General features: G+C 41.0%; 1 protein-coding gene across 1 annotated transcript in view; it reads left to right on the top strand.

Annotated features, from left to right (window-relative positions):
* The window catches only part of LAMA4 (laminin subunit alpha 4), a 214,530-nt gene that overhangs the window by 103,198 nt on the left and 88,753 nt on the right, over positions 1 to 22,579 (top strand). Inside the window, exons 8-15 of the mRNA XM_077289489.1 lie at positions 1,432 to 1,524; positions 3,039 to 3,190; positions 5,040 to 5,150; positions 6,656 to 6,767; positions 15,825 to 15,992; positions 16,633 to 16,829; positions 17,928 to 18,044; positions 18,396 to 18,544. Coding sequence (XP_077145604.1) covers positions 1,432 to 1,524; positions 3,039 to 3,190; positions 5,040 to 5,150; positions 6,656 to 6,767; positions 15,825 to 15,992; positions 16,633 to 16,829; positions 17,928 to 18,044; positions 18,396 to 18,544 — 1,099 coding nt within the window. The remainder of the gene's footprint in view (positions 1 to 1,431; positions 1,525 to 3,038; positions 3,191 to 5,039; positions 5,151 to 6,655; positions 6,768 to 15,824; positions 15,993 to 16,632; positions 16,830 to 17,927; positions 18,045 to 18,395; positions 18,545 to 22,579) is intronic.

The raw sequence follows: 22,579 nt of genomic DNA, 5'->3' as shown, positions 1-22,579 counted from the left end.
TTCGAACAGTAAATTTTAAAGGATTTTAGGAGACAGGACTTACAATCAATTCCTCAGAGGCGGACCTACAATCTAAAATGGAGATGCCCATGAGCATCAAGTTATTGTTAGGTTTACCTAGGGAGGTGGATCCATGAAGCCGCAGGTCACGGTGGACACATGGATGCAGGGTATTGGCACAGGAGGCTATAGAGCACATGGTGAAGTCCAATGATAGTTTTAAGTCCAGTACAATGAGGTTTAAAATCCAATCTTCATTGTAAATCCATTTAAAATATAGAAGGTGCAGAAATGTTTTTCTGACGTATTTTGAGAGAGAACATGGAACAGCATGGACTTGGACACCATGAAAACCACAGAACCAGGACAGCAAACCAGACTAAATGCCAAGTGTAAAGCAGAAGCTCTGCTTCTCTGTGGTGCCATCTGCCTATGGTTCACTTGTCATATCCCTATTTTACTTTGTTTTTTATGTTTTCTGTTTGGCATTTTTCTAATAAACTTTAGCCATTTAAATATTTTGTTCTGTTGGTGTTTTGTTTTTATATGATTTCAGCAGAATATAGGGGTAGATAGAGGAACCCCAGGTGTTTTTCAAGGATGAAAAACTATATGAAGTAGTTTATTATGCATACTGCCTCCAATGGTTTAATCCAGAATGTGGCTAACAGAGGGTTAACCAGCAGGACTGAAAGTATGCAGAAAACACATGAGTTTAGCAAGATGAATGCACAATATGAACAGAGTCCCATAACAGCAGAGGGTCAAATAGCAAATCTAAGAATATGCAGGAATAACAAGAGCACTGCAAGATGATTTCACAGTGTGAACAGATGGTGGTGCACTCCAAACAACAGAACTCTGGTGTCTCAATACCAAGGCACAAGTGTGTCTATAGCAGGGCCTTAAGGGGCATAGGAAAATCATGCCACAGGAACACAGCAGGCTATTTGTAAAGCCGATTGTGGAGCACAGCAAAGGGCATCAGCCATAAGGGAAGGGAGCTAAGCCCAGCTTAGAAGGAACAGATGCCCAACAGTTATACCTCTGAAGGTTGTCCTGCCCTTTGAATGACAATACGTTTTAAGACACTATAAGCAGAAAAATAGATAATTAACTATTGAAATCTGGATGTGCAAGTAATTTCCTGTTAGTATAAAGTTATGTGCACCACGTTGGAATCATGAAGGTTAGGAAACATCAACTTATACATTAAAGGCTAGGAGGAAAAGCACTTGTATTTCTGCGACAGCCTTTATTGTGTGTCAGTTTTCTGTTCTCCATGCAAAGTTTTTAGTTGAAAGTATTATGCTAACAATTGAAAGGTTTATGTACTACACAAATGTTTCACATTCTGTCTGTGTGCTGCTTCCTATAAAATAATTACTTGTTTATTCTTTGCACCACTAACACTTTTTCCTGATCATTTAGAATGCAACTGTGGTGGAGGACCGTGCAACAATAAAACCGGAGAGTGTCTGTTAGAGGACCCTGAATCCCCAAGTGGATCTGATTGTTCATTCAGTAAGTTTTTCACCCTTTATTATCTTTTTAACAAAAACGGAGACATCATCATTCTAACAAAACTGAAGAATTCTTTTTACTCATGGGCATAATTATTTAGACCTCATAATGAGAAGAGCGGTCAGCAATCTGATTTATGTGTGAAAACGAGGCATAGCGAGTTCTAAACCTTCCAATGGCAGCTGTGAAAGCCAAACTCACGCTTTCATCCATTTCTGACAAAGTGTATTTTATAAAAGACTGTTAAAGTGCCAGCTATATACACATTGAATCAGATCACATATACTAGAACTCTAATTTTAGACAGAATAAACTTAGGCTAAACAGTCTTAAAATGAGTCTATGAAATCTCTATGGCTCGTGCTGCTTGATATCTATGGTGAACCTTTAATTACTATTGCCTCTGCTTATACCTCTTATTAATCAACTTACTTTATGCCAGAAATTTGCTCCAGTATTCTGGCACATTTTTTGGAGCATGGTGCACACTTTATATCTTACACCCATCTTGTCACCACACCAAAAACAACTGAAACAAAGGTGGCGCCCCCTCACAGAGTTTGTCATGGTGATCTTTGGAGACACAAAATGAGATGAGCTACCCTTGTGTAGTTGTGCTGGATAGGCACTATGATGTGAGAGAGTGTGACTGGGAATAACACACCTCCCAGCAGGGGTGAACTGCCACAGGCGCAGAGTATATCCACTCCAGATGCCTCTGCCTTGCTTTAGTTACCTCTTTATCATGGTCAGATTGGCTCATTCTCTTGAAGGATCTCTTAAAAATAGTTATCAACCTTGGTTAAAGGGAATCTGTCGGTAGGATCAACTATCCTAAGTCGCCTATATGGGCATGTAGGTCATAGGAAGCTGAATAAAACAATACATTGAAATCTGAGTTGTGATGTCATATTCCAGAGAAATCCATGTTTTTCTCAATATGTAAATGAGCTGGTAAGATCTATGGGCTGGACATAGATCTGTATTAGAATTTGCGTTTCCAGGTTTTTTTTAATGAAGGGGGCATTACTACTGACTGACAGTCTGCTCTCCTGATATACATGTCTCACTCTGGTATCTCCTCCTTTCATTTAAAATACAATCTAATGGCAGATTCTCATGCAGTTCAATGTCCGACCTGTAGATCTTAACAGTTCATTTACATATATAGGAAAACATGGATTTCTCTGGAATAAGACATCGGATTGTAGATATCAAGGTATCATTTTATTCAGCTTCCTATGACCTACATGCCTATATAGATGGCTCAGGAGGATTTCCTACTGGCAGATTCCCTTTTAACAGAGTGATTTCTTGAACAGTGAAGCAGTTTCTATGTCCTTCTACCCATGGGTCAAGTTTCCTAGTTGGGGTAGCCCAATTAAGATTTTAAAGAAAATGTTTAAGATGAAGATAAAAAGAAAATATAAACATTTCTCAAAGGTACAGTAAAAACTGTCAAATATACAGAGAGTGTTGTCCGATGTATGTGAACTGTTCTCATGCTTTCCTAGATTGTGATAAATGTATCTGGGACCTGATTGATGACCTCCGGCTCAGCGACTTACTTCTTAATGAAACTAGGTCAACTATACTGAGTATATCCACTGGAGTTGCAGTTAACAGAGTCCTTGGCAACATTAATTCCTCTGTCCTTTTTCTCAAGGTATAGATTTTTTTTCTTTTTCCAGAATTCCAGTAGTATTATATGGCGAAGCTCTATAATTGAATGCTTTTGCAGTTGTTTGTTAATCTAATGGCAGTCATTTAGATATTTTCTCAATGAGCAAGGTGCACTCAATTAAAAGAAAGGTGTATAAAGTAGGAACATGTGTCAGATTTTGTCAATAGCAATTGTGGCACATAAGTGATTTTTCAGGGGTAGGGTGTTCCCTTAGTAAACCCATCGACAGTGTGATGGCTAAGTGCTGTCTTGTTGCCATGTAATCTGGGGGCCTATGTAGTATACATAGTATGTGTCTACTATGACCTTACAAAGGCAGGACCTTATAGACTACCTGTCAGGGCATAATAAATTACAGTACAGAGATATTTCAGTGTGTTAAAAAACTGATTGGAGAATTGCATGGTCAAGTCCCTGACTGCAACTGAAAAAAATAAAATGTAAATGTAAAAAAAAATCAAGACAATAAACCCTATTCTGTTACAAAGTATCATGACAAAAGGTTTAATAAAAGTGTAAATAATTGCTGTCATCACAAACGTAACAACCCATTCAAAAAAATGAGCAGATTAACAATATGTAGTAAATTCAATGAATATATATATATATATATATATATATATATATATGTATATATATATATCAATGCTATATATATATATATATATATATAGATAGATATATATACACAACGCAATGGAACGCAAGTTAAAGTGGTGATCCACAACTAAAATGTATTTTAATATTTTAATCCTAATTCTTTATCTATTAAAATTCAGAATTCAATCTTTTTTCTAATATGTTTTAATTAAAAAGTCCCTATTGTTGCCTCACTAATCTGTCTAGTATAGCCTAGTGATGTCACATGCGAGGGTAGCGCTGGTCTCTGCTCGCTCGTTCTTTCCTTACAATACACACTAAGGCTACGTTCACATGTCCAGTAATGATTCGTTAGAACAAATCCAGCAGCAATCTATTGGCAAAAAAGTTGTGCAGACATAACTTTTTTTTTTAAAATGAACTCTGCTGGATTCATTTTTTTTAACATTGAAGTCTTTGGAAAGCAGATCTTTTTTGTAAATGGATTGCTGCTGGATTCATTCTAACAGATGATTACTGAACATAGACTAACAGTGCGCTCTCTTCCCGTCTGGCGGGGAGCGCATTGTCACTGTTCACTGAAAAGAGTAGTGCACAGTGACAGGAATCTACTGAGTATCCATCGAAATTGACAACTGAAGCATGGTCAGTAGAACGGAGACTAGCCCAACCCCTGGAATGAATGTCACTGATGATGCTTCATTTCAGGGTGGGGGCAAAGGCTGTGGCAGAGACTGCTGCCTCCGGCCTTTGATGATGACTCATTTGAGTATTGCAGAAAGCACTGGGATTTGAAAACAAGGCATCATTACAAAGGAATTAGTAAAAAAAATAAAGCAGTTAAATAGAGTAGTGAGGGAAAGAAAGATACTTTTTAATTAAAGTATTATGGAAAAAAATCAGATTATATCAAATAGATAGAGGTTTAGGATTAAAATAAATTTTAGTTTCTGACCACCCTTTAATCAAAAAGTTGTAGGGACACTCAAATGGAAGATATGAAAAAGTCAATTTGTCCTTGCAAAAATAAGCACTTTAAAGATTTCATATGGAAAACTAAAAAAAGTTACAGATCTTAGTATGTGACTGCTCAAAAACAAGCAAAAAAAATTATTGTCTAAAAATCGAAAAATATAATACAAATTGTTGAATCTGGTGACATTGTAATGGTAACTTATATGACATCTCATATACTGTCATTATTTATACTATACTGTTTTATCATTTAAAGGAGAAACTAATAGAGAAGAAAAATCATTCATTGTATGAGGATCTACAGATTGATAATGTTGAAACTGAAGGAGATATTCTCCAGGGAGAAGTCAATAAACTTGCCGAGAAGGTTAGAAAGGATTGCATGCTCTTATTATTAATATGTAAGAACATTCGCTACAATGGCGATGTCGACAGATTACGAATGACCATTTTATATCCTCTATAGCTAAAAGTACTGAATGCTATATGCAACACATATGTATAAATTGAGTAATTTTCACTGTGCACAATTTTTCCTGATTGGCCAATATTGAGGCTTTTACCACTTAAAGCATCATTTTTGGATGTGGAAATGGGAGTCAGAGTATTAGGCTGTAATGAAGTAGATGAAGTAGGCATCATCCATTTGTGGCAAGAAAAGAATGTTATATCAAATATATGAGATGCCATGTTTGCTGCTAGAAATGATCATAATGAAAGACTATGCATTAATGTGGGAAGGTATCAGGATCTAGCTAGTTTGGCCAGCAATACATTTTCATCGTTACTAATTTCTTCATCTTATTCTATAATATGATATTTTATACTGCTGATTTGTCCATAATGGCTGTTTACTATATACACAACAACACCTTATCCAGCACTTGCACTGGTGACACAAAGCCCATTTGAACATGTTAGACATCTTTTCAGGCTTTGTTTAACGGAAGATTATTTTTATTACTTAAATACAAGTATTTTTAGCTAAAAGTCTTTCTTGTAATTGGGTTTTTCATTTTTAAAAATTGCATAGTTTGCCTTCTGTGCACTCTATGTTGCGTCTGTAGCTGGGTACAGAATGAGTAAACTGAAAATCCCTCACTGAAGTTGCTCTGACGGTCCAATGAGAGAGTTTGTAACTCTTATCTGATTTTTATTTAATTCCTCTTAGTTGATTTATGACCAAGTTGAATGTGGAGGGAAACAATACCCTTGAAAAATTTAAGTAATTCAAAATCTTTAAAAGAGCTGTTACAAATCTGTAATCTATGTCTGTACGCTATGAGGATTCTCCGCTGCCTTGGTTACCTACTAGTCTGCAATTTTCATAATTCCAGCCACATTCTGACTAGACTTGCCCATCTAGTCGGTACGTGACTGCATGTATTCAAATCAGATACTTGAGGTCACAAGCCTGCCGCTCCCAGCTCGGCAGTGGTGTGAGGATTTTCAAGTCTTGTAGCCTAAGGCTGGACAATGCCTTTAATAAAACCAAATGAAAATAAATTATTATTTAAGTACAAATAAATAAATAAATATAAAACTTGTCCAAAGAGGTGAACAATCGCTTTAATGATGGAAAGTATTAACCTTCTTGCTTTTTTTCCTTATACAATATATCTGACTAGAAAGGTACAATTCCACTAGAATCATTATTACTTATGGAATTTAGCAATATAAATATTTTTGGCAAATGACACAATTTTGTGTGTGTACTGAATCCATATAAAATGTTAACTCTGGGTGTCTGTATGTGCAGTATGTACAGCCAGCTGTGCCTGGAATGTGCGGCTCAGAAATCAGAATGTGAAGCGCTTTCTGTCCATTCGAAATATAACACTGTGAACTTTTATTGACATTGGCTATATGTAGGGAAACCGAGCACAGATAAAAAGTCAGCGGGTACACAAGGAAACCACCGAAACGTTGGACCATGCAAAGACGACTGCCCAACAAATTAGTGATATAGAAGATGGCGTCCAAGGTAAAGAATGCGTTACTTTTAGTTCAGTTATAGTTATTCTTCATTTATTATTATTGAAATTTAAGGTAAATGCTCAATGTCATAAAATATTACCTGTAATATAACAAACTATGGTGTACCTGAAGAGAAGGTAACCATGAGTAAACGTACCATGTGCACCAGAAATGCATTGGTGTTTTTCTTTATGGACGATTTTTGAATGTTACTACGATATGTTTTTATGACTTCCCAATAAAATGACTTCCCATTAAAGTTGAAGAATTTGTATGTGTATGAGCTCCTTTGAAAAATGTTAACCTTTGACATATGGAGACATCTTTAAATCTATAGAAAGTTTTAAAGATCTAATAATATAAGTTTATTAACAAAAAACATGAGAGCTATTTTCGCTCAATTTTTGTGCCATTTTGTGAAAAGTGCAACATTTTGAGCTAGAGAGTCGCAAAACAGGTCAAAGATGAAGAATATGAAGGGTGTTCGCCATTTTAAACAATATGACAGAATAAGCAACAGCGAATATCAATTCAAAAATGAGAAGTGACGGAAATAAAAACATAAATTATGAATCGGGTCTTATGTTCTTAGATACATGGCTTCACTACAACCATTACCAATATGTTAATTTCACTTTAAGCAGGTGAATCTCTTACCTACTCACCTAAAAACCCACCCATAACATGGCTGCTTAACTCCTTCAGTACATATCTTGCTGAAAAGAAACTTATGGGTTTCTAGATTATGGAGGAAAGCAGTCTCCATGACACATATCTCCACTCACATGCCATGCCAGTGACCCTGTCACATATTCCCCCCTCTGCCCAAAGCCGGGAGCTTTGGCAACTTCAGCACACCACACAGGGAATTCAGGAAAGGGTATCTGCATTCCTGTGTGACATCCCGAGCCTGTGTTCTACATGGAGCTTGAAATTTAGGAGTCCAAGGAACAGCCTAGTCACTAGGGCATTCTTACCCTTTTTCTCCCTTAACCATCTCAGAGTTGCAGGCCTAGTAGATAATATCTCAATGTATCCATGGCCCATTTTAGGACTAGACACTCTTTCTTGATGATGGCATAGTTCTTTTCGCATGACGATAGCTTCCGGCTCAAATACAGGATGGAAAGTTCTTCTTCATTTATTACTTGAGACAGCATGGCCCAAGCCAACTTCTGATGCATCTGTCTGGACCACAAACTCTTTGTTGAAGTCTGGTGCTACCAGAACCAGATGTTTACACAGAGTTCAATTCAGTTCCTGAATCACCATCTCTGTGTCATCAGACAATTTAACTATCGTCGATTTGGTGTCTTTAAGAAGACAATGGCATGGTGATCATAGTGAAATTTGGAATGAATCGCCGATAGTACCTCACAATTCCAAGAAACGCCCTTACTTGCTTCTTGAAAGCGGTTGCGGCCACTTTTGAATTGCCTCCATCATGTTGATTTGCGGCTTAATTTTGCCCCTTCCGACTACATAGCCTAGGTACTTGGCCTCTTCCTTCCCTATGGCACATTTTTTCAGATTTAGCGTGAACCCCGCATTTCTTAACCCCTTCATGACCTTGGGATTTTCCGTTTTCCGTGTTTGTTTTTCCCTCCCCTCCTTCCCAGAGCCATAACTTTTTTATTTTTCTGTCAATATGGCTATGTGAGGGCTTATTTTTTTGGGAAACCAGTTGTACATTTGAATGACATCATTGGTTTTACCATGTCATGTACTAGAAAACGGGAAAGAAATTCCAAGTGCGGTGAAATTGCAAAAAAAGTGCAATCCCACACTTGTTTTTTGTTTGGCTTTTTTGCTAAGTTCACTAAATGCTAAAACTAACCTGCAGTTATGATTCTCCAGGTCATTATGAGTTCATAGACACCAAACATGTCTAGGTTCTCTTTTATCTAAGTGGTGAAAAAAAAAAAAATTGCGCCATTTTCCGATATCTGTAGCGTCTCCATTTTTCGTGATCTGGGATCTGTTGAGGGCTTATTTTTTACGTTCCAAGCTGACATTTTTATTGATACCACTTTTATGCAGAAACGTTCTTTTGATCGTCCGTTATTGCATTTTAATGCAATTTAAATTTTTCTCGCTACACCATTTAGCGATCAGGTTAATCCTTTTTTTATTGATAGATCGGGGGATTCTGAATGCGGCGATACTAATTATGTGTAGGTTTGATTTTTGTTATTGTTTTATTTTAAATGGGGAGAAAGGGGGTTGATTTAAACTTTTATATTTTTTTCATTTTTTTCACTATTTTTTTTACCTTTTTTTAACTTTTGCCATGCTTCAATAGCCTCCATGGGAGGCTAGAAGCTGGCACAACTCGATCAGCTCAGCTGCATAGCAGCGATCATCAGATCGCTGCTATGTAGCTGAATTGCAGGCTTGCTATGAGTGCCGACCACAGGGTGGCGCTCACAGCAGGCCGGCATCAGTAACCATAGAGGTCTCAAGAACATCTATGGTTACTATCCTGATGCGCATCGCTGACCCCCGATCATGTGACAGGGTTGGCGATCCGCTCATTTTCAGCCCGATGGCCGGAAGCGCCGGTTAAATGTCGCTGTCAGCGTTTGACAGCGGCATTTAACTAGTTAATAGCGGCGGGTGAATCGCGATTTCACCCATCGCTATTGCGGGCACATGTCAGCTGTTCAAAACAGCTGACATGTCCCGGCTTTGATGCGGGCTCACCGCCGGAGCCCGCATCAAAGCGGGGGTTCTGACCTCGGACGTACTATCCCGTCCGAGGTCAGAAAGGGGTTAAAGCATCCAGAGCTGCCTGTACCTTTGGCAGATGACTAGCCCAGTCAGGGCTAAGGACCACTATGTCATCGAGGTACGATTTGGCATACTTCTTATGCGGAGCCAGGATCCGATCCATCGCCCTCTGGAAGTTGGCCGGGGCCCCCTGCAGACCAAAGGGCATCCTGGTGTATTGAAAACACCCATCAGGCGTAAAGAAGGCTGCCTTCTCCTTGGCACTCTGGGACATGGGGATCTGCCAATAGCCCATCATCAGCTCCAGGGTTGTAATATACAATACCAGGGTCCAAGTCTCTCAATGAGTTCCTCCACATGAGACATCAGGTAAGCATCAAAACTAGAGACTTCATTCAGCTTGTAGTAGTCATTGTATAACTGCCACTCACCATCAGGCTTCAGTACGAGGACGATGGGACTCGACCATCCACTTTTCTACTCCTTTATCACTCTGAAGTCTAACATCCTATTCACCTCATTGGATATCATCTCTCTCCATGCTTCCGGAATTCAATAGGGCTTGAGGTTCACCCTTACGTGCAGTTTTGTCAACACGTCATGCTCAACCACCTGCTTAAGCCCTGGCAACTCTGAGAATAGGTCCGCTGCAACAGCTCCCGATACTGTTGTCTCTGGGCTGGCATCAGAGTCTCTGCAATTGTGACATCGTACATGGTGACTTTGGGACTGGCTCCCAGGCAAGGGGTGTCCAACGATTCTCGGTCTCTCCAGGGTTTTAGCAAGTTCACATGGTAGACCTGGTGCGGCTTCCTTCACCCCGACTGGTGTACCTTATATTTAAGAAAAAAAGAGAGTGTATCCAGCAAGCGTAGAAGGAACAGTGATAGAAGTTTATGCAAAGAACTTCTCAATATTTAATGAATCCAAAAATGTTACATGTATAGACAAAGATTTAACCATTCACCCCCCTAAAACTATGCGTTTTGTCAGATGCCTTTTTCAAATTGTACAACTTGAAAAAGGCATCTGCCGAAATGCGTAGTTTTAGAGGGGATGAGGGGTTAAATATTTGTCTATACATGTAACATTTTTAGATTCATTAAATATTGAGAAGTTCTTTGCATAAATGTCTATCACTATTCCTTCTACGCTCGCTGGATACACTCCCTTTTTTTGCTTGGATACAGCTGTGCTTAGTCTGGACTGAACTACTTCCATGCTGAAGTGTCTGAAATGGCCATCATAGTGGTGAGCTGAAATTATTCATATTTTTTCCCTTGTAATTAACTTCGCCCAGTTTTTTCACCACCTTGTATGGGCCTTGCCACTTGGCTAGGAACTTTCTCTCCACCGTGGGGATAAGCACTAGCACGCGGTTCCCTGGCTGGAACTGCCTCAGACTCGCTCATCGGTTATACACCCTTGTCTGAGCCTCCTGTACCTGGAGAAGATGCTCCTTCACAATAGGCATCACTTTCGCCATTCTCTCCTGCAGCTGGGCGAAATGCTCTATGATGCTCCAGTGTGGCGTGACCTAAGCTTCCTACGTTTCCTTGGTGATGTCCAGGAGCCCTTGTGGATGTCAACCATACAGGAGTTCGAACTGCTAGAAGCCAGTAGAGGCCTAGGGAACTTCACTTATGGAGAAGAGCAGAAATGGAAGGAGGTAGTCCCAGTCTTGACTGTCCTTCTCAATTACCTTTTTGAGCATGGCTTTCAGGGTTTTATTGAAGCGCTCTACTAGGCCATTGGTCTGTGGATGGTTACACTGAGGTTTAGAGCTGGGCAATCTAGAGGACCCGACGGAGTTCTTTCATAACCTTGCTCATGAAGCGGGATCCTGGTCTGTCAGAATCTCTTTCGGCAGGCCCATTGAAGCAAAAATATGGACAAGTTCCCAGGCAATATTCTTAGCTGAAGCGTTCCTTAGGGGTACTGCTTCAGGGTACTGGGTTGCATAGTCCATGACCACTAGGATATATTGGTGTCCTCGTGCAGACTTAACTAACGGACCTACTAGGTCCATGGCAATTCGCTCAAACGGGATCCCTATTACCAGTAACGGGACTAGAAGACTTTGGAAGTGCACAGAGGGAGCTGTTATCTGGCAGGTGGGGGAGAACCTACCATAATTCAGGATCTCCCTATAACAACCCAGCCAATAGAACCTCTGCAGAATTCTCTCCTGTGTTTTCTCCACACCTAGATGTCCCACCAAAACATGTGAATGGGCCATGTCTAGAACCCTCTGCCGGTATGGCTCTGGAACCAACAGCTGCTTGACTATTTCACCTCCCCTCAGTGTAGTCACTCTATACAGTAATTCGCTATTGACTGCAAAGTGTGGGTACCTGGTGTCAGCCCCCTGGCTCTTGAGCAACCCCATCAATCACAGACACATTTTCAAAGGCACCTTTTAGGGTTAGATCCCACATTTGAGAAGTCCCCAAATTTCCCCAGAAACCCCCAGCTCAGGAACCTCCGCTTCACTGGTCACCATTTTGTCCTTATCACCAGCTAGGACACACAAGGGGAACTCCTCCACCTCCGTCTGCGTTCTCCGTTCTTCAGGGTGGCGCTGGCTCCTGCCTGAGCCACTGGGCAACCCTACCTTTCCCAACAAGTCCCAGAACAGGCTGAAGTCCCGCCCAATTTTCAAAGGGTGTAGTAAGTCTCTGACTACCCTGACCCCATGGAACTCCATACCACGGATCATTTTAATCATCAATCTGGCAACTAGGTAGTCTTTGGCATCCCCGTGGGTACAGCATACGCCCACATATTTCCCTGGGATCAACTGTTGGGGAAGTGTGGCTCTTATCAAGATCACCAAACTCCCGGAGTCTACGAGTCCTGATACCAGCACTCCGTTTATGGTCACGGGGCATGACTGGGGCCCCTCTCTGGGCTGATAGTCCACACTGCAGGCTGGGCAGGCATAATGCGAGCAGCGCCTGCCCAGGCTACAATCCATCTGCTCGGCAGACATAGGACAAGGGGCCACTATGTGTCCATGACCGTGACACCGCTAGCAGATTAGGTCTTTACCAGCAACCTTTGGTAGCCACTCAGCAGCTCCTTGGGACCTCGGATTCCCCCCTGTGGTGGCTCTGTTAGCCCTCTTTTGGGACACGGGCTCCCACTGGATATCCCAGTATGGAGATGCACCACCCCCTGGCTTCTTCAGGGACCTCTTGACCATCTGGTACCTTTCTACGAGGCACACCAGGTCATCTGCATTTTGGGCAACCCAGATCTGCACAGACCTGGTGAGGGAATAAATCTGTCTATGATGACCCGCTCGTCCATCTGGGCTGAAGTGGAGGACTCCAGCTGTAACCATTTCTGGACCAAATCATTAATCATTTGTGAGTGGGGAGGTTTGTCACCACAATACCCCCAGTGATGAACCCATTGGGCTCTGACAGACCTAATGACCCCTGAGCGTGCACTATATCTCCATTTTCGACTTGGCATATTCCCAGGCATCCTGCAAGGCCAAGTAAAAATAGGCTTTCTGGGGTTCACCTGTCAGATATGGGGCCAGCACCTCCACCCACTGCTCCAGGGGCAGCCTCTCCCGCTATGCAATCCATTCAAAACAGTCAAAAATGCCTCTATATCATCCCCTCTGGTCATCTTTTGCCTAGCTCGTCTTACTGCTTTCCGGACGCACGAGTCATCACCTTGATGTGGGGGAGGGGCGGTTTCTCTGCTGCGGACCTCTCCTGTCAGGAGCTCCATCTGCCTTTGCTGTTGTTGCAGCTGTTGAGTTTTAGTCTCCTGGTGCTGTTGCTGCTGGCTCAGGATCAGGTGCTTGAGTAGCTCTTCCATTTTGTTCAACCGCTGTTCCATCTCTGCAGATGCCTTAACCCAGGACATACGATTTGTCCACCGCTGCTACACGTGTTCCTGGAACGTTTGCCCGAATCCAAAACACCACTTGTGGAAGGTTGGCTTACTTAGCTGCTCCTCGAGGTAGACACAGGCACACGTGGGGTTAAAGTCTCTGGGTGGTTTATTGGATAATAAACCCAAAATGGTAAAAGAAAAGACAGCCTTTCAGGCTCAAAAGGAAATAAAAAGTTCATGAACAGTCCCACTCAGCACTTCTGGGCCAACACATATGGCAGCTCCCACACGAGCGTCAGCCTAGATTATTGCTTGCCTCTACACAACACAGACCCAAGAAAAAAAAAACTGTCTGGACATTTATTTCCCCAGCCACACCCTTGAGGTGGAGATATGGTGAGTAGGCATTCCGCCCATCTCTTACCTACTCAGCTAAAAATCTGCCCATACATGGCCGCTTAATTTATTTAGCACATATCATGGTGAAAAGAAACTTATGGGTTTCTAGATCACGGAGGAAAGCAGTCTCCGTGACACATTTCTCCCCTCACATACTGTGCCAGTGACCCTGTCACAGTACGCTACTATTCAAAAAGCAAAGAACCACACTACCAAGGGAAATGTGAGTTTCTAGCAATGTCAAACTCAAATCCATTTACGGTATCGTCTTCTGATAAAACCCAAGAGCCACTGACTGCTGACTGTAGACTGTGCATATCTCTATTTTGCTCCTGTTCCTATGGCTTATGTAATCTTGAACTTCATTGACCTCTCAGTCACAACCAGTCCCACAAGTGACAGTGTCTGTTACCTCTACTTGGTGTCATTTATTCTGTATGTGATCCAATTAAGAAAAATTGATTCACTACTAAAAAAAAAGTAGACTGCGTTACCATAATGGCATTCACTCATTTATCAGTACAATTGATCCAGATAATGTCACGGGCACTATAGACTGACACTTTCTTCTTCTCTGTTCATTATCCAATGTAGCAAATTTGCAGAGAGCAGCTGTTGATTTGGTGATTAAGGCTGATCGCCGCTTTGTATGTCTTGACTACTGTCAGAAGTGTCTCGGCTTACGGTCTGAGGAAAGGAATACTGTGTTGCATACTAATGTAAATGATGCAAATCTCTCATGTTCTTGATTAAAAAAAACACAGACAACATTTTAAAATCTGTTATTTGTAGACATAATTTACAAGTTGAGTTATTTTATACATAAATTATAGACTTATTCTTGAACTGCTCCAGACAATAACATAGCAATGAGGTCATACAGAGATAGCAGTTGTAGCTACACCTTGGTAAGGGGTAAGTGGTAACGAGGGCAAAATCCACCTGTGACACATTAAAACACATCAGTAGTATGCCAGGTTCAGATAGCTGTATTTCACTATCTCTAAACCTGACCTTGTAACCTGTTGCATCCATATTCGAATTCACTCTTTCTACTTCTGCATCTAACGCTAGGCCATGCCCCAGTTTTATTAGGGATGACTTGGGCGAACACTAGAGCAGTTCTCTGACTGGGTTAATAGCTGAGCATTGTTATCTTCTTAGCTTCCTGCTATGAGTCTTGGGCAGTGCCACACTTTATTAACACGCCTAGCAGTCCATTTACAGTTATTGGTTTCCCTTACTCTGGTTCACCCCTACTTCCCAGTTCTGACTCAGCCTGTGTATTCATGTCCTTGACCCTGCTTATGATTTGACTACCTGTCTCTTGATTTTGATCCTGACTTTAATCTCCTGATTCTGCCCGGCTTTCTGTCTACTGTCTTTAGCCCACTACACTTCCGGCAACAACTCCATGGACTCAAGCCAAGGGGTCCTACATAAATTCTGATCCCTGTACAGTGGTTAAACGGTGAAGGTTCAGGGTTCCACTGGAACCTTCTAGACAGTGGCTTGTGTAAAACTTGATTGTAGAAGATCCATTAAGAGCTGCCTACCTGCCACTGACAGTGCTTTGTTACACAATGTCATACATGGCTTATATGCTGTAAGTTTGGGTCAGGAGACCCACAATCAGCTCAGGTACAGTGGTCTGGACCGTTTTAATCCAGCCTAATAATGACAAATAGTTGGTGGAGACTTGTTATAAATTTTGAATTGGGGCCCAGCAGCTTTAGGCTACATCCTGTACTATTATCTAAAGCTGGGCATACAAATTAGATAAATATTGGCTGATCGTGTTTTTTTTGGCTGGATCAGCCTACCATTTCTTTATGTGGGCCTCTAGGCTCTCCCTCAATGATAGCTGGGTGGTTTAACCACAGATCTAGTGGTGTCAGGCTGCAGCTTACCTTCCTCTCCTTATTTAGAATGCATGCATGACTGTGCTTATGCACAGGGTGTCGGGATACATAGCTATCCACACTGCATGGATCATACTTCACAGTTTGCCCAAAGTTTGTAACTATGAGAAAAAAAACTGTTAATTTTAACATTCTTAATTGTTTACATTTTTCTACAGAAACACTTGCAAAACTAAAGCATTATGAATCATTACAAGGAGAAGTCAGTCCGTCTGATCGTGTAAAGACCATGAAGGAAGCCGCACAAATGCTCAAAGACCTTGCACGCCTAAACTTTGATTTGCAAAGGAAGCTAGTTTTGGATGAGACACAAAATGCATATTACTGTGAGTTATCTCATGCATTTTAAGTCACCTTCTATTATTCAGCACCTAATAACCAATATGGGGCATTCCTATGTCAGGTAATCATGGCTGAAATGGGAATATCAATTTTTATGAGGTGGACTCAAGTGGTAAGTGCTATGGGAAAAGCCAATAGCGTGGTCAGTGCTATGGGAAAAGCCGAGACAGTGGTCAGTGCTATGAGAAAAGCCGAGACGGTGGTCAGTGCTATGAGAAAAGCCGAGACAGTGGTCAGTGTTATGGGAAAAGTCGAGAGGGTGGTCAGTGTTATGGGAAAAGTCGAGAGGGTGGTCAGTGCTACGGGAGAAGCCGAGAGCGTCTGTCATACTTTGCTTCCAATCTTCCTATTCACTTCAATAGAAGTTATGGAAATAATGAGGTGAATAGAGACAAACATTAAAATATAAGCCAAGAATGTCTAAAATGAGACTTTCAATAGCCATCTTGTCAAGACTCCATGGACAGATTCATTATTTATATCTCAAATAATGACATGTCAGGTTTCTGGCTCATAGATCCAATTGTTCTAGGTTATAACATTCCTTGGTTTGCTTTTTCTTACATGTACGTCTCATGTATGTTTCATTGATTGAGAGTGAATGACAATCTCTTAATGTTACAGTATTAACGGAGGTCCAGGAGGACTGGCTGCAGACACACAACAGTACTCTATCTCTATTTCCTATTGTGCTGGAGCCGATCGCTGAACACAATAAAAAGCTCACTGACCTTCAAGAGGCCTTAAAGGAAGCTCACAAGCACGTAACGAACACAACAGAGAAAAACGAGGCAAACCGTGCCAGACTACATATGCATGATGTAAGATATCTTCTATTTCCTTTAGGGAAACAAAAACTGATTACGTGGTAAAAAAAATAAGCTGTGTTTAAAATATAGTTGATAAAATCAGAACAATGTTGACTTTCAGTCTGAATACTTGAGTGGTGCAGTGAATAAAGCAGTGTGGTCTCTATCTTCACGTTCTCTTGCTGTGGAGCCTGGGGAAATCAAGACATGCTGAAGTTGTAGTTTCATCACAGCTTGAGAGCCATAGGTTTGAGGCTATTGGTACATAACATCTAAAAACATTGGAGCATTGGAGGTGGTCCAACCATAGTCTCAATTGTTTGCATATATCCCCATACACTTCAATGGAAATTTTGTGTACATCCAACTAAGCATTCGTCAGTGGCTGATGGCAGGACACTGATTTGGACAACTGTTGTTTCCATTTGTATAACAGAAAACACACTACATAGGGTGTGTGGAACAGCAGTCTGTAAATTAATTTTAAAAAAATAGCCTTATCATCAGGAACCATCACAAAATTAGTCTATCATGCAGTATACTATATGTTAATATATGTCATGGAACCTTTGGAGAAATAGAAGACAAAATGTCAGTGTGTACAGAGCTTTCGGGCTCATGCACATATCTGTATTGTAGTGTTACCAGTGTGAGACATGTAGATCAGGAGAGAAAAGTGTCAGTCCCTACATGGCTCACACTAGTTACGCCCCTTTCATTGAAAATAAGAATTTAGAGATTTATATCTCGCTCATAGATCTTAACAGATCGTTAACATATTAATAAAAACATGGATTTCTCTGGAATAAGACATCAGATCACAGATATCAAGGAATCATTTTATTGATCTGCATGCCTATATAAACGGCTTAGGAGGGTTGATCCTACTGACAGATTCCCTTTTAAAAATAAACAGACTCTCTTTGCTAAATTATTGTGTCATTATTTCAGTACCTGATGCACATTTACATGATGATGATTGCCTTGCTAGTACTTTACATTTAGAATCTGGACACTGAGAATTACTTAATGTCAATCTTTACAATTTTTACTTATGCTGAAAAGAAAAACTGTGCAGAAGTCTGTATTATAATAAGTCCTTTTCATTAGTCCCAGATAGTTAACGTGAATGAAGCTGCCACATCAGCCAGAAACACAATATCTGAGGCCGGGAAGACATTGAATGACACTTATGAGATCGTTGCAGATATAACTGAATTGATCAAGGTATAGTAATTTCACTGACTCAAAATGTAAATACAATATATAAGCAGAAAGAAAACTGCCATCCTAATGTGGGAATGCTATAAGTAGAAAGCTTTACGAGCTTCCAGAAATGCAAATGAAGATAACTCTGTTTAATGCCATGAGTAAAATTGTAGAGCTTTGGTGATGAGATCCAACCTTTCCATGCAATTTATATCTACCCTGCACTGTTCTGTTTTGCACTTGAACTTTTCAGAGAAAAAAGTTCGACATGCAACATATGTCAGATTTACAAAATCCTAATTTTATTCTCATCTTGAGTTTATAAATTATACATAATGTTTATTCTCACTTCATTATAATTTTTCGTAGAATACATCTGGTCAGCATGCTGAAATAGATGGAGCTCATAATAGTCTTCAACAAAGAATTGATAACTTGACTGGCAATGCTGAAGAACTAGTACAGAGAGCTGTAAACCATACATTACAACTTCAAAGATTAGCAGAAGACCTATCCACGTGAGTAATCTAAAAGGGAACCTGTCACCTCAAAAAATGCTATTTACCTCTAGGTGCTGGATGTCCACCTGATTTTTGGATTTGATGTTTTTAGCAATTTGCTGTAAAGCGAATCTTTCAGCAGGATTTTGCTAAGTAAACTACAGACATTGTCATGTTGCTGCTGTTATACTGATTAAAATGATACCTGGGGTGAAGAAATCCGTATTGTGGTTCTTGTGTAATCAGTGTTAGAAGTCTGTCTCTATGATGAGGAACATATTTGTGCTTTGGGGCAGCCTGTGGGCAGGTCTTTCCTTGGTTTCTCTGGTTTAGAGCAAGAAGATAAGACTCTGCTATAATCCCTCATTAACTGAAAATTTCTAACACTGATTACACAAGAACCAAAAGATGGATTCCTCCACCCAGGTATCATTTTAATCAGTACAACAGCGGCAACGTGACACTGTCTGTAGTTTACTTAGCAAAATCCTAGGAATATGCTAAACCTGGTACTTTGATAAAAACCCATTTAAGTATTGAATAAATTCATGCTTTTGAATTAAGCAGTTCATATTGGAACTTTAATTTTCTTGTCAGTTTTAAATATACCCTTATTTATATTAAAAACAATGTAACCCAATGGAGCATTAAATGGAATTGTACTTTAAGCAAACTTTGCAAAAACAATACCACAGGCAAATATAAGAACATTTTGCAATATGTCTTATAAAAGAAATCTGCTTACTTGTCCTCTTTTGAGTCACTTCTCCACTTCCCACATTCTCCTCCACTTCTCCTCCCATCGCCTCTGAAAAAATATCTGAAATCTCTCTTGCACAGACAAGAGATAAGACTGACTGCCAGTTCCCTGACCTGTCATATGACAAAAACTATTACACTCAAAAGAAAGGAGAGTGAGGAGTGAAAATCACAGTGAGGAAACAGGAAGAAGGGCCCTGAGCTTTCTAACAAATATTTTGCTTCATTCCAAAGTTGGATTCACATTCACACAGCTCAGTACTGCCAAATAATTTTATCCAAGCTGCTGTTGCTTCTTCTGTGTACTAAAAAAGGAATGAAGAGCAGGAATCCATTCATGTGTGTTGTTTTTGGGAGACATCATAGCAGTTAAGGTACCTTCACACTAAGCGACGCTGCAACGATACAGACAACGATGCCGATCGCTGCAGCGTCGCTGTTTGGTCGCTGGAGAGCTGTCACACAGACAGCTCTCCAGCGACCAATGATGCCGAGGTCCCCGGGTAACCAGGGTAAACATCGGGTTGCTAAGCGCAGGGCCGCGCTTAGTAACCCGATGTTTACCCTGGTTACCAGTGTAAAATGTAAAAAAAACAAACAGTACATACTCACCTTCATGTCCCCCGGCGTCCGCTTCCCGCACTGACTGAGTGCCGGCCGTAAAGTAAAAGCAGAGCGCAGCGGTGACGTCACCGCTCTGCTGTTAGGGCCGGCACTCAGTCAGTGCAGGGAAGCGGACGGCGGGGGACGTGAAGGTGAGTATGTACTGTTTGTTTTTTTTACATTTTACACTGGTAACCAGGGTAAACATCGGGTTACTAAGCCCAGCCCTGCGCTTAGTAACCCGATATTTACCCTGGTTACCATTGTAAAACATCGCTGGCATCGTTGCTTTTGGTGTCAAACACAACGATACACACCGATCTGACGACCAAATAAAGTTCTGAACTTTCAGCAATGACCAGCGATATCACAGCAGGATCCAGATCGCTGCTGCGTGTCAAACACAACGATATCACTATCCAGGACGCTGCAACGTCACGGATCGCTAGCGATATCGTTTAGTGTGAAGGTACCTTTAGCTTCAACCAATTCAGAACTAATTGCAATTTAGGACAAAGAGCCTGCAGAAGGGAAAGCTAGTGAAAATACAGTGTACTAGTTATAGAGTGGTCAGAAATAGTGTTATCCCTTATGTACACACAGGGCAGCTTATTCTGAAAAGTTACCTTTAAAAATAGGAATAAGAGGAGTTGCATATAGTAACATATTGAAATTGTCTCTCCAGCTGTGCCTCACCAACAACTAGAAGTGTCATCAGTATTGCCCACCACATATATTTTTACATCCAGATAGTGAAAGAGCATATCAAATGAATCATTATTTAATCACCAGTGCAGTGTTTTAGCTTTTACATATCCAAACTGTATCTTCAGAGAGGAAGAGGACTTGAACTCTAGTGCTACCTATTGAAAATAGCATTCCTAATTTTTATTATCAACCCTTTAACCAGCCTTGAAATATGACTTTGGATAAAAGACAAATCAGAATCTCTGGGTGAGAGACTAAGACTGGGATCTAAGGGGTAAGGTTTCTCATTATGGAGCGTGACATGCCAGGTCTGACACACCAGTATAAGACTTTAACACCTTGCATGCTCCTCTGGGAGATTAAATATGCAAATTGTCATAGTGTCTCTGAAGCATAACAGCTATGCAGCACAAAGACTAACTTATGCTGGACTTCGTACATTCACCTGAGAAAGCCAGTGAAGTAAAAGCGCGTTGGTGGTGATACGATACTACTTGATAAATTTAGATCCTAAGTCACTATTGTTTCTTTTTAGGGTCATTGATTTTTCACCCAACTGCACATTACTATTAGTAGTCTCTATCATGATGAGCCAATATCATCAGAAGATTCTGATGGGGCAGCATGGTGGCATTGGTTAGCACTGCAGCCTTGCAGCGCTGTTGTCCTGGGTTCAAATCCCACCAAGGACAACATCTGCAAGGATATTGTATGTTCTCCCTGTGTTTGCGTGGATTTCCTCCGGGTACTCCGATTTACTCCCACATTCCAAAGACATACTGATAGGGAATTTAGATTGTGAGCCCCATCGGGGACAGTGATAATAATATATAATAATAAATTTTATTTATATAGCGCCAACATATTCCGCAGCGCTTTACAAATTATAAAGGGGATTTGTACAGACAATAGACATTACAGCATAACAAAAATCAGTTCAAAATAGATACCAAGAGGAATGAGGGCCCTGCTGCTCGCAAGCTTACAATCTATGAGGAAAAGGGGAGACACGAGAGGTGGATGGTAACAATTGCTTTCGTTGTTCGGACCAGCCATAGCGTAAGGATCAGGTGTTCATGTAACGCTGCATGAACCAGTTAACTGCCTAAGTATGTAACAGTACAGACACAGAGGGCTATTAACTGCATAAAGTGTATGAGAACATGATGCGAGGAACCTGATTATGGTTTAATTTTTTTGAATGGGCCACACAGGGATAGTTAGGTTAATGCGTTGAGGCGGTATGCCAGTCTGAACAATTGTGTTTTTAGGGCACGCTTAAAACTGTGGGGATTCGGGATTAATCGTATTAACCTGGGTAATGCATTCCACAGAATTGATGAAGCACGTGAAAAGTCTTGGAGACGGGAGTGGGAGGTTCTGATTATTGAGGATGCTAACCTGAGGTCATTAGCGGAGCGGAGGGCACGGGTAGGGTGGTAGACTGAGACCAGGGAGGAGATGTAGGGTGGTGCTGAGCCATGGAGTGGTTTATGGATGAGGGTAATAGTTTTGTACTGGATTCTGGAATGGATGGGTAACCAGTGTAATGACTGGCACAGGTTAGAGGCATCGGTGTAATGGTTGGCGAGGAATATAATCCTGGCAGCAGCATTCAGGACAGATTGGAGCGGGGGAGAGTTTGGTAGGAGGATTAACAGAGAGTTACAATAGTCCAGATGAGAATGAATGAGTGAAACAGTGAGAGTTTTTGCAGAGTCGAAAGTAAGAAAAGGGCGAATTCTAGAAATGTTTTTGAGATGCAGATAAGAAGAGCGGGCCAGTGATCGGATGTGGGGGGTGAATGAAAGCTCGGAATCGAGTATGACCCCCAAGGCAGTGGGCATGTTGCTTGGGAGTAACGGTGGAACCACACATGGAGATGGCAATGTCAGGCAAAGGTAGGTTGGTAGAGGGAGAGAACACGAGGAGTTCAGTTTTTGACAGGTTCAGTTTCAGATAGAGGGAGGACATGATGTTAGA

This window comes from Ranitomeya variabilis, chromosome 2 (assembly GCF_051348905.1).
Source record: "Ranitomeya variabilis isolate aRanVar5 chromosome 2, aRanVar5.hap1, whole genome shotgun sequence".
NCBI lineage: Eukaryota > Metazoa > Chordata > Amphibia > Anura > Dendrobatidae > Ranitomeya > Ranitomeya variabilis.
The sequence above is the reverse complement of the archived record's forward strand: the minus strand, read 5'-3'. Positions and strand labels throughout refer to the sequence as shown.